Source organism: Melospiza georgiana, chromosome 3, assembly GCF_028018845.1.
Source record: "Melospiza georgiana isolate bMelGeo1 chromosome 3, bMelGeo1.pri, whole genome shotgun sequence".
NCBI classification, from domain to species: domain Eukaryota; kingdom Metazoa; phylum Chordata; class Aves; order Passeriformes; family Passerellidae; genus Melospiza; species Melospiza georgiana.
This window is the reverse complement of record NC_080432.1, coordinates 53,519,411-53,532,517: the sequence shown is the minus strand read 5'-3', so window position 1 is coordinate 53,532,517 and position 13,107 is coordinate 53,519,411. Positions and strand designations below refer to the sequence as shown.

General features: G+C 38.3%; 1 protein-coding gene across 1 annotated transcript; it reads right to left on the bottom strand.

Moving 5' to 3' along the window:
- Positions 1–3,401: 3,401 nt before the first annotated feature.
- Positions 3,402–12,084, bottom strand: LOC131080984 (sulfotransferase 6B1-like). Its single transcript, XM_058019800.1, has 8 exons — positions 11,950–12,084; positions 9,936–10,162; positions 8,387–8,526; positions 7,627–7,716; positions 6,842–6,968; positions 5,979–6,073; positions 5,186–5,342; positions 3,402–4,261 (listed from the first exon to the last, which is right to left on the bottom strand). Exons 1-8 carry the CDS (start codon positions 12,072–12,074, stop codon positions 4,131–4,133), a joined length of 1,092 nt encoding a protein of 363 aa, XP_057875783.1. The 5' UTR covers positions 12,075–12,084; the 3' UTR covers positions 3,402–4,130.
- Between the last annotated feature and the right edge of the window lie 1,023 nt (positions 12,085–13,107).

Below are 13,107 nucleotides of genomic sequence, written 5' to 3'. Positions count from 1 at the left end.
ATTGTTCCTTCTGGGGCTGTTAGTTGTGTTCTGGGGGACACTATTTTAGAAGATAAGGAGTGCTGAGGTGGTGAAATGTTTTCTCCACTGGTCATCCCAACAGAGAACAGGCAAAGGAAGGTGAATTACCCTGTGAAGGGGTTTTTCACTCTCTTTCGTGCCCTTGAATACACTATGGGTCTCATTCACTACCCATATATCAAACCCTCTTATCACATCCTTGTCTCTTTCTTCATAAATGGATGTTAGACACAAGATTAATTAAACATGAGACATTATCAAATGAAAATCGTACCTGCAAGACATGGAAGATTGCATAAAATTGCCTACAAAGAATAATTTAAAATTATTTGTCTGGTCTTCAAAAATGCAGAACCATCAAAATAGACCATTTTATTGGAAATAATACTTTCTCTATCAGTACTATTTTACTCTTAAAAGTTGAAGACACTTTTCATATAATATGCTTTCTGGAAGCTTTGTTTTAGTTATCCTTTTCAGCTCTTTGTTCATAAGATAACTCTGAATTGCCGAGGAAAATTTCTTTCTCTTCTCCATTAATAAAGAGTAAGGGCAACAAGAAATTATCATTTTTTTATCCTTTAGGCCAGCTGCCTAAGAAATTTTCTTTGGAGCCTGAATCCTGAGGGAGCCAGATCACTAAAATACCTCAGCATGAAATGTAGCAACCTGTCCCCCGGGCCACTGGGGACACAGGTGCCTCCAGCTCCTTCAACCCTCAGACTCTGCTCTCTGCTCATGACCAGGGTCTCCAGTGCTGCCACAGCCAGATGTCTGTCTGTCTGTCTGTCAGGAGCTGCACACAAGGGGGGTCACAGCAGCCCTGTCTCTCTAGAGAGGCTCAGGGCAACCAGGGATCCTGAGCATGCCAGCAATCCAAGTCCCAGTCCCAGCACTGTCTGTCCAGCAGCCAAAGTGTCTTGGGCTGTGCAGCTCAGTCAATGTGGAACAGCCCCAGTGCTCCTCAGGGACAACTCTGAGTTGCTCAGTTAGCCACAGGAAGATCTGCCTTGGATGGAAATGCTGTCATCAGGAGCATTTGCAGTACGCCATAAAGAGAAGATGCACCTGAATGGAAGACTCAGCCTAACTTTACTCTAGGAAATGGAATGAGGAAAGGACATGAAGTGGAAGATGGATTAATATAATTTTTCTGATTTGTTTGTTCTCTGTAAAGCAAATAGACAAAAATATAATATAAACATAATTTTCATTGGAAATTTCTCTATTTAGGCATAGGCAACAAAATAGACTAGACGAAATAGAAAGATACTTAGATACTTTTCTTTTCCTATTTTCTTTTGAAAATTTGTTGAACCTAAAATTAATACATTTTGTGAGTCTCTGTTACTTTGTCAGTCAGTTATGTCTAACCTTCAAAACAGATTCACAAGTTTTTCTGAATTGATTCTCACACTCACTGGCCTCATCTCTGCTTACTTTTCACTCCCTCAAAATGTCACTCAGCCATCAAGTTTCCTTGCCTACAATCATTTTGGCATGCTTGCCTTTTCCATCTTCCCTTCTTCCATCTCTTTCCCACCCGGAATGCAAGAGCCCACTGAGTATCTCAAAAGGAGTAAAAGCACATGAGGTGTTACTGCACTGAATAGCTCTGTCCTTCAGAGTGAGATTGTTAAGGGTACAAAAGAAATGAATTCAAGCCTTGGGATGACACAGGAGAGGATAAAATGCAAAATCAGATCAAAGTCTGGTTTTCAACCAAGTCAGCAAGAGCAGAATAAGATCTGAGCCTTTTTTTTCTGGCACTGTCATCATGTTAGTCCTTGCTAAGTGATTCCTCAAGTGTTCTTATGCTAGTTGCTGCCTGACTGATTTACCCCCATCAAGTACCTGCACCTTTGGCTTCACTTTTCTAAATACACAGTTTTACACTTACCATTACTAAACTTTGGATTCCCTTATCTTCTCAATGTGTAATGTTTCAAATTGTTTTGCCGTTTTCCTAATACTTTCAGCTCTCTCTTCTGATCCCCAGACTTTACAAGTCAGTCATTTATGATACAGTCTATGATATTAGTCTGCCCACCAGTGTTAAAAACAAGATTGAATGGGATCAGAACTCACCACTAAAGGAGATTGCTTTAATTGCCCTCCCAGTTTTGCTGTCAAGTTTTGCTATCAACCAGTATATGCAGTGTGACCATAAGCAAACTATTGCAAACAAGTTCATCATATCCATGGGAACAAGTGGATATTCCTGAAAGTATTGCTGCTGCTGTCATTGCTTCTGAATGCCTTGTATTGCTGTGGTATGAATTTCTAAGTCTACTTCAAGTACTGTCAGTTCTGTAACCACATTTCTACATTGCCATCTCCACATATATTTGTGTCTCTTAAGTCACATAATTTCAGGCCCCCCAATGCTGTCATCTCTTGTATTTTCTGTCAGTGGCTTACTCAAGAGGTATCTTAAGGAGGATCACAAATTTCTTTACCAGAATTCATAATTTCTATTTCATTTTCTTCAAAATGTTCCACGGTCAGTTGCTTTGTCATTTTTGCTACTACAATCCTAAGTATCAAGTTAAGGTGACTGTTCTATACTGGTTCTTCCTTCTCAAGTTTTTAAACACTGAAGTTTTGTATATTCTCCTCCAGGAATCTGGTACCTTTCTGCTTGCTTAGAGATGACTTGCAGTTGTTCAAAGATGCCTTGCTGCAGGATTTTCTGCTGCTCTGCTTTTGAATCCTTTCATTTCTTTTCTAAATATTCTAAGTCTTACTTCTAGCATTTGAATTTCTTTACAAAACTCTGCATGTCCACTTATGTCCAAGCAGAATCAACCAGCTTTTGAAGAATGAAACAAAAATCTTTCAATATTTCATTCCTGCCAACTCTATCTTTTATGTTTACATTTTATCTGCCCAGGGGATGGATCTATATGTTGGCTGGGGCTTTTCCTGGTTTTAATTCAATTGTATTTAGAGGACCTCATTTTGTCTTATGTTTCCAGAACAGGTCCCTGGAAAAATCTGAAATACTCTGTCTAGAGAGGCAAATCCCAATGGCAGTAAAAGAGATCTAGGTAGAGCAATGTCTCACACCATCACTCTTGAGAACACCACTATCTTAATAGAAGCATTTTAAACAATGACACAAAGAAAGCAGAGAGGTTCCAAGGCAGGACTACAAAGTTGAGAAGGCTCAGGGACAGCCTCATCACAGTTTCCAGTACTTATAGGGCGGCTACAAAGAGGATAAAGGCTCCCTATTCACCAGACACCACATGCAGAAGAAAGGAGGCAGTGAGGTCAAGTTTCAATAGAGGAAGTTTAATCTTGATAAATGAAGTAAGTTCTTTACAGCAAGAACAACCAGTTGCTGGAAGAAAACCTCCAGCAATGTGGTAGAATGCTCATCACTGGAGGTTTTCGAGATATGATATCCAGATAGAATCTCATCCAGGCTCCCTTTCCCATGAAAGGTTGTACCAGATGATTTTTCAAGGTCTCTTCCAACCTGGGCTGGTCTGTGATTCTCTAGAAAGGAGTGCTTTCAAGTGACTCTTGGCTGTTAACTTCAGCCCATAATCTGAAATCCATCTTGGTATTTTGCATTTAGAAAGATGAAGAGCCTTAAGGATGCTGATCCATTTTCCCCTTCTTTCAGCTTTCTCTAGCTTTGATTCAATTTGTGCCAAATTCATGGATGATCTTGTTTGTCATAAAGCTTCTGTCATATCCATATTTTGGCCAGTGATATTTTCTGTGAAGATGTTGATTGATTTGAAACATTTTTGAAGAAAAAATAATCTGCATACTAAATAATTAGAAATCATCTATGAAGTCAGAATGTGTCTAGAAAGAAAAGAGGCATTTTCTTCCAGGTGACAGCTGGAAAAGGGCTGTTGAGTTTTTGTAAATATGATTAGTTGACATCCTCTTCAGGAAATGGATGTAGCCAAAGATCTCACCACAAAACAAAATGTTCATCACTTATCAGTGTCACTGTAAAGGCTGCAGCAATGACTATTACAGCAATTCTAAGGTGCTTAGATCCTTTGATCTAGGTTTCCAGTGTAAAGCATTCAGATGGTCAGAGTCTGCCTTGCAAAGTTCTTATTCTAACCATATTTCATTTGTCTTCAGGCTTTGCAGTACAAGTCATACTTCAACTTTTTCCCAAGTTTTGTTCCTGCTATATGTTCTTCAAATGCTTTGTCCATTTTCTCATTCTGATCTTCAGTGAAAAGATTCTTCCAGTCACTTACACCACCTTCAAAGAAGCAGGAACGGACTTATAAAAATCAAGAAATTTCTTTTTTTTTAATAGAGGTATCATTTTTATTGCATTGTGCACTAAATCATGTTGATCCATTTTCCAAATTAAACATTTTTCTATACCAATGTAATTTTGTGCAATCAGTGGAGTTATATAGATATGTGAATCATCTTTTCCTAGAATGAAAAAGAACAAACTCCTCTTTACGTGACTTTGTTCAAAAAGGCAGCCTAAAATCCTGTTTCACTCCATCTCTCTCCTCTAGAAAGCTATGACTGGCAAAGTGGAAGATCATGAAGAATCAATTAAGAATCATCTGCCAGGAGGCAGAGCTGACTTTCTGCTCCTTCAGCAGCTTCAGGTTTAAGTAGTCATTTCTTTAATGTAAAATGCAGAAATATATTCTGACAGGCAGGATGCTCTTCTCATGTCCATGTCCCTCACACTACACTGCAAAGGTTACTCCCTTCCCTTTCTTATGTCCATCTGGATTCTTGCTAGCTTGGCTTAGTTCTAGTATGTAAGAGTGATCAGGAATTTGGCAGTGGCCATCTCAGAAGATTCCCATACTCTCCTACAAAGTGTGGTCACTCCTCTCAGGCTGAGTTTGGCCCAGTGCTGCCAGCTCCAAAGGCTGGGCACTTGGTGATCCAGGCACAGAGGTGGAGAGGAATTCAGACACATGACAGTTCCTCCTTCCTGCCAGCCACCTGTGAGCAGCCAAGAGTGGCTCTGCTGTGAAAGCCTTGCTGTGCATCTTCCTCACCAGTTCTCCTTGGATACTCTTAAGCAAAGCAGGGATAACCTGCTTGACACTACCTTACAATTCTAATGTGAGTGCAGGAAAAGGAACCAAAGGATGGCCCAAGTCCCAGAGAGTGCCACATTTCTACCTCTGAGCCCCTTGGAGCTTCCTACCTTTGCGAAAGAGAACATTGCCAAGTGACCCATGGGTCTTGTCTGAGTTTTTCTTCATGGACTGGAAGCTGCTCCTGTCTAGTACCAGCTGGAGCTGTTCCTCAGTCAGAGGAATTCCAAAGAACGTGGCTATGTTTTTCACACTCAGGGCAGGATTCTGGAAAAAGGAAGGTAACATATGGCATGACTTTCAAACAAATGACTCTGCTTTCTAAGGTGTTTACCCTTCCCTATATCGCTCTGCTGGCAGCATACATAGGGTATTCACAGAGTTCTCTAGGACTAGGGTGACCCAAAGTGTTTCTCTTCTCCTTAATTATTTTGGAGGAGACATGAGCTGCCTTCCTGTAGTTTACAAAATATTATATATGATTTACAGTTGTGTAAAATATACCCTGCTGAAAACACAAGAGCTCCTTCCCAAAGGTGGATTACTGTTGATTATGGTTTTAAATTATTTGTGCTTATATTACAGAATTCAAAGAATGACTGGGTTTGAAGACACCTTAGAGATCATCGAGTCCAACCCATGCTCTAACACCTCAACTAAACCATGGTATTGAATGCCATATCCAGACTTACAGATAAATAAAAAACAAGAATCATTTTCACAAGCAAAATTTTAAGAGGGCCTTTATGTTTTAATTTCACCACTTTTTCCCTTTAAAACAGGTTCTTAAAAGAAGATTCTGTCTCACACACCTTGGATGCCCTGCATTCATATAGGGGTATATTACTTAAAAAATAAATGTCCCTTCCAGTATAAAGTATTTGTAAATATTGAAAACCTTACCTCTTTTACCTCTTCATAAGTTATTGTCATAATATTTTCTTTGTCAGCATATTTGTTCCATTCAGAGAGGTATTCAAAATAGCATCCCCAGGCCACTAAATAAAGCAAAAGGACCCAAAGATGAAGAATAAATTTAGATTATGCAAGCTTTGCTCATTAAGTTGTGTCAGCCAAGGGCTTTATTAATCAGATTTATGACAAAGTTCACACCCTTCTGTGGGAATTATCAGTTGTGCTCCAGTCTTAGGTATATGATACCATTTGGAATTCAGAAAATAAAACTTGTTAACATTTCAAGACAGCTTTGAGTGCACCAAAAAAGCTATCATCTTGCAGACCATCTTGTAAGATTCCCTTAATCCAGTCTAACACCCTGTTGAACCACTCTTCTGCTGGACATGTGCTACCTAAAACTCATAACTTTAAACTAGTGCTATTATTTTTTAAAATTCATTAGAATTTGTCCCCTTTTTAATGCACTAGACTTAGTCCAGATAATTCCTTTCATCCAATTTGGCATGGAGGTGATTATATAGTTCCATGGACATAACATGATGGACATAGGAGGGCAGGGGGTAGAGGGGACCCAAGACAGAGATAAGGAAGAACTACGTCTTCCAGGAAAAATACCAGTTTGTACAAATTAAAAAAGCCTGTGGAAGTGAAGTTTTGACAAATATTTATCCTCAAGCAGTAAGGCAAGCATGGAAAACTTCAGTTCAGAATTCTAACTCTGACTGTTTAATCTCTGGTTTGTACTGTAAACTAAAAATTCCTAGAGAAGCTGATTTACCAAAGAACAAAGATTTTAACACAACAAGAAATCATTGGACAATTGAAACAGACAAAAAATTATACTGTACTTTTCTTTGTCATGAAATCTGTGAAGAAATCATCCCAGGTCTCATAGGTGGGAAGAGTAGGCAGGCCATTGCAAAAGTGGTAGAAAGATGTAGCAACATCTTTTGGATTACGAATCAGTAACAATATCTAGAAAAAAATTGTATTACTATTTATAGAGAAAGACAGGGTAGACTAGACCACAAAAAAAGAAATAACAATAATATACTTTATAACTGCAGTTGGGGATTTCGAATGCCCTGTCTGCTCCTGCAAGAAGTAGCAATTTCATTCCCAGATCCGGAAATGCAGCAATTAATTTTGCTTTGGTACCATAAGAAGATGGTTGCCTATAATTATTATCTTTAACTGATTAACCAAATTATTTATGCAGAATCTAAGTATGTTTTGCTCAATACAAGCATAGTTCATCATTTAAGTGGAAAATTCACAAAAATATAAATTCTCATGGAAATTTGACACATTGAAGCCCTCGCTTGCAACAATGCCATGAAATTGCTCCCCCAGGAAATCCCGTCAAAATCCATTTTGTCTCTGGAGGATTTGTTTAAATCCTGCAACTCTCTTGTGGAAACTGTCACAAAGGAGCCAATAAGGGCAAACTGTGGTTAGGTGAGGTGAATGGCAGTTCTTAAATATGTAGAGCCTTAAACATGTAGAAATGGCCATGCTAAACACTTGTGTGAAAAGGAGTGATTCTGAATATTGGCAAGAAAGTACTACATTGGCTCTTTACAAAATAAATCCGTTGAATTGTTTGCTTTAATACATTAAAATCAGCACTCACCTTGGCATTGTTTTGGAAGATAGATTTGGGAAGATTTTCAGGACGGAGATGAGTAGCCATAAATCTTGGAGAAGGTAATTTGGTCATTCGCTTGAAGAATTGGAAGGGGGAAAGTGGACAGTTAGTACAAGTATTCTTTTCATTAAACTGTGCTGAAATATGGCATTGATGAACTTATCTACAGTTATTGGCTGATTGAAGTGGGGTTATTTTGTTATTTAGTCAGTGTTGTCCTGGGATATTAGTGGGCTGCTTTGAGTAGCTCTAATCTTCAAAAGCCCATGAGCAATTGGAGAAAGGACTATCCATTGTTTGTTCTCTTCAGTGATAATTCTCCTCAGGTCTGGTAGACAAGGGATCAAACCTAGAGGTGGGATAGAGATTAGCTGTCTCTGAAAGCTGAAGCATCTCAAAGACTGAGAGAGGGGAGGAGGAGGAGGAAGAGATAGTAAAAGAGACAAATGCTAATATTACATGATTTGACACTTCATGAAGCTCTTCTTAAATACAAAAGATGATATGTTGAATTTCTGAAGTTTATATGTATCTCATGGTATGTTCTCCTCTTTGTCCCAATGAAGTGTCCCTTTATTTGTATGTGTTCAGTATTTGACAGTCCAGGGTAAATTAATGCTGACCAGATGCCACATAAAGAGGAGTTTTAAAGTTCGTATGAAACAATAGAATAGATCATACTTCATATACTCAGTATTTGAAGCACATAATGTTGATCATTTCCATATATATATTCTGTTCCCACCTCATATTTCTCAGCATCTCCAACTTCAAGGTAGGGGAATTCTTCTGGTTCTTCAGCATTCACACTGCTTTCACTACCAGGTGTTTTCTTTTGAGATATGGCTATCAGATCAGTTAAGATTTGACTTAGCCAGTTTGTGCCTGAAAGTAGAAAAGTACAGTAAAACTTTTAGAATGGACAGAAATGGATTTACCAGGAAATTCAAGAGGTGCTAGTACTACCAGGTGAGTTACCTGGTCTCCTTTCATGTCATACAATCACAGCTGACTGTCTGGTCAATCACCACCCAGGATCCTACCTTTGCTCCTCATAAGGAGATATTTCTCCAACTCGAACACTTCAGTACACTGTAAACTAACTTGTATACTGTAAACTGACTAATCAGGGAGAAGAACCACAGAGATTCAACAAGGAAAACCTGCCTTAATGTATTAAATTTCATTGTGAGACATATAAGGGAGACTGGGGTGCTGAGCCTGTACTCAAAAACCTAATGTATTAAGAGTTTTCTGGTTTGCTGGATTATCTTTGGAAGAAAGATGAGTCACTGTACTTCAAGACAGGAGCAGAACTAGATCAAAAAATTTTCCACTCATTTTCTTTAACAATAGGAAAAACCCTCTGAAGTGACATTTTCTAGACACATTTAGTATCTTTTTCTTCAAAAGATAACAAAAAGCCTGCAGAGATCTCCCATTTCTAATTAACCATTTCCTGACTTCTGGACACTGGGTGCCTACATCTTTCTCACTGTAGTCTTATCTAGTGCAATCCAGTGCCTAACATTTCTTCAAAAAGAAAACACAATGAAAAAGCAAAAACTTCACAATCCTCTCAGCTGTGACTATCCACTGTAAAGCAGTGTCAACCAATTGCTGTAAGAGAGAAATACCAAGATTAAAGTGTATATGAGGCACAGCTAATCCAAATTTTTGAATTTCATGTGGACCGGTGCTTTGAGGTAGATTGAGGAAATAGGTAGAGTAAACTTGCAACCCTAGGAAAGATGTCCTCTTGATTTTCCTTAAAGAATACTTAAAAACAATGTAATCAGTTCAAGGACAACAAAAATATTTTTGATAGCTATTTCCTTACATCTATGTGAAATAAACTAAAGAATATTGAATATACCATTTGAAGGTACCAAGGGCTTCATTGTAAAAATATAAAACTCTTAACTGAGTAGATCATGGAATATCAGGCGATCAAGTTACCTCTGGTGTAAAAAACTGTATTTTGATTCTCTTCAATTTGTGCATTTAACTTCATGACTATAAAAGTAAAAATAACAAAAACCATCTGATGGTACAGAAAAGAAAACCAGAATGTTTTTCATAGTCTTTTGGAAAATTTCCTATGTCAAATATTCATAAACAATTTCTGGAGCTTTTTGAGAATGAAATCAGTTTTAAAATATTGGTGAACATTCTAAATACAATTATTTAGCATAAGTTATGTATCATATCATATATATTTCATATATTTAGTACAAACCTTGTTACTTGCTATTACAGAACCTTGTTTATAAAAAGAATTAAAATATATTCACCAGATTTAGGATATCCTGCCAAAATTACATCATCCCTTCTGGCTTCAAAGGACTCCAAGGCTTTGAAAATTTCAGGACTGCAAACAGTAGTAGGGTAGAGAATTCCCTTGTAAGAAAAGAGCAGTTCATCAGGACGCATTGAGTTGGCAGCTGCTATTGCCTTATCTACCATACTAATAAATGTTTTCCTGGACTTCTCCATTCTTCTTCTTTCTCTCACACACAAGCTCTGTCACAGAATGAAATGCTGTGTAGAAGGAGAAACCCACAGATTGTCCTTTAATAGGTGCTTGGTTTGTTATTTTTTTTTCTTAACCCTATGAGCAATAAACTTACCTCTTTCTGAACCTGTAAAGATATATACAGCTACAGTCAAAGACCTTTGAAATCAATAGAAGTTGAACATAAACTAAGAAGATAAGCAGACCAATGGAATTACATTCAAGGATAAAGGGCTTAGATAATTTCTAAACATCATGCCTAAAATTCTGTGATTACAACACAGAGTTTAGAAACAGAATAGAACAAAATAGAATGACAGGAATTGCAGGTTGGAATTGAAATATCATGATGAAAATCCTCAAGGCAGTTCATCTCTTTCCACTACTTGCTGCTGAGATTTCCTTTTTTTCTTGATTATATCATTCATCATTCTCACCAAAGTTAGATAAAATGTGTTGGGATTGGGAGAGAAGATGTTCAGTGCACTATAGATGGATGTGTCACAAAAATGAGAAAATAGTTCTCCCCCAAAATTTATGCCAAGAATTTACATGCCATCCTTTCTTATCTCCATCTCTTGACTGCTGCCTGTTGGGCACTGGAAGAATCAGACCAGTAACTACATACCTGCATGCTTTTGCCATTTGCTCTCCCCAAGGGATTCAAGAGAGATCCAGGGCTCTCCCTGGTCCCTGAGCCATAATGCTGTGCTCATGGGATGATCTAGCCCTGCATTTTTACATCTACTTTTTCCAGTCCATACACAATCCTTTGCTTTCCCTTCATTTCCCTTCTTTCTGTAAAACATTGTCAGCATAGAAAGGCTAACTATGTACAGGCATAATCTGAAACCAGTGGATATCACATGGCCTGGTCCATCTGATCAATGAGGAGTGCCAAAGGGCACAAAGTTGGCACCACCTGCACCATTTATTTCACTGACATCAGCTAAAAATTGCTGTCCTATGAAGTAGCATTTTGCTGATTCATGATATGAAACCAGCCACCCTAGCAAAACCAAAAGCAGCTTACTTAATTTTTCTTCCTTATCTTCCCTTGGCATTAAACCTCATGTCCTGGACTAAAGATAAGAAAATGTGTTTACTTAGTATTTTTACCTGTTGGCATAAGAATTAGTGGGGACAGTCATCCCTAATTGTGGAAAAAGAGGGAAAATGACCTGTAGATTATTAATTGCCATGTCATGCAATAGCATCGTGTTGGAGTAGGGTTTCCAAAATTTAAAAAGTATTCCAGAGAAACCTTCTGAGGATTTCCAGTGTATTTTTGCAAGAAAGGGCAGTCAGGCCAAATATTCCTGGGAAGCATATTTTATTCTCAGGAACCAGAAAAAAAAAAAAAAAAAAAAAAAAAAAAAAAAAAAAAAAAAAAAAAAAAAAGCCAAACCCTGTATTTGTGGAGGAAAAAACAATTAGGAGACATAAGTCATGAGGAGGGATTTTGAGGACAGTCATATTTCTTGACAAAAAAAGAAGCAGAATCAAGGTTTCATAAAGTGAGCCTTTGATACAGACATCTGCCATGGCACCTGAGCTGAGAGATGGGCTGAGAATTGCCTAGCCCCACCCATGTGGTACAGGACCCTGTGATCCTGCAAAATAGTGAACCCAGAGACTGACAAGAAAGCATCACCTGATTCAAAATTTCTAAGAAGAAGCTTTAAAACATACAGAGATTAAAAGCAAATGAAAAACAGATTAAGGATTTGATTCTCTCCAGATTAATGGTATTTGTAGATCAAGCCACCACCGTTGCTCTGGAGGTTTCTGACTTCCCACACTGACCAGACCTGGTTATGGAGCTTTGCAGAAGGAGGCTGGAGACATTTCTGTGACAGCTACAGGACAGTGCCAGCTGGCCCTTACATGGTGCACAGTTCTGCCCATGCAGATCCATTCCCTGTTAAATGAAACAGCTTCAAAGAATGAGAGCTTCAAATCATGTGCTCCCAAATGCTAAATAAGAAGAGGTATGTGTTTATAATTATTTCTTTGATCTGTGTTTATCTCAGTAGAACTCTGCAGAAGGTTTCCATAAATTAGTCCTTTTAAATAATCTACTTTTTAAATAGTTCCATTAAAATTGATCTATTCAAGAAAGAGCCTTAAAACTGCTCTGATTATTCATCTGGAAGGAAGTGGCGGAAGAGGAAGGAAGGAAGGAAGGAAGGAAGGAAGGAAGGAAGGAAGGAAGGAAGGAAGGAAGGAAGGAAGGAAGGAAGGAAGGAAGGAAGGAAGGAAGGAAGGAAGGAAGGAAGGAAGGAAGGAAGGAAGGAAGGAAGGAAGGAAGGAAGGAAGGAAGGAAGGAAGGAAGGAAGGAAGGAAGGAAGGAAGGAAGGAAGGAAGGAAGGAAGGAAGGAAGGAAGGAAGGAAGGAAGGAAGGAAGGAAGGAAGGAAGATTTAGCATCATGCATAATGTTGCCTTTACAATATAGAAAGTACTGCTACAGAGATGAAAAATAACTAATCCTCAGTACCAGATCAGGGTGGATTTTCTTGACTTCTCTAAAAGACCCTTTGGGCCAGGGAACTAATGTGTTGTAAACTTTTCTAGGATCCTCCTTCATCTTCTCTTTTTCTCTAGAATAGTAGATTCTTCTTCATGCTGGTCCCTTTCCCTGATCAGATCAAAGCTTGTCATCATATCAGATTACTCCACTATAGTTTGTCTATGGAAGCATATTCTCCTCCTTCTGCTACCCAAAATTTCCCACATCTCTTCTTAACTTTCCTCTCAACAGCTGTTTTTTTGAGGCTCAGCTTTGCTGTCTTTGGAGAGTTTCCATTCTTGTAATCTCCTCTCTGGAACAAGGTAGGAAATAAGCAATTTTCCACAGCTTTCATAATCTCTATTAATGTATTGGTTAGTTGCCAAAGTTGCAAAGGCTAACTGCCCTCTCCCTCCCATTAATACTACACAAGATATTATG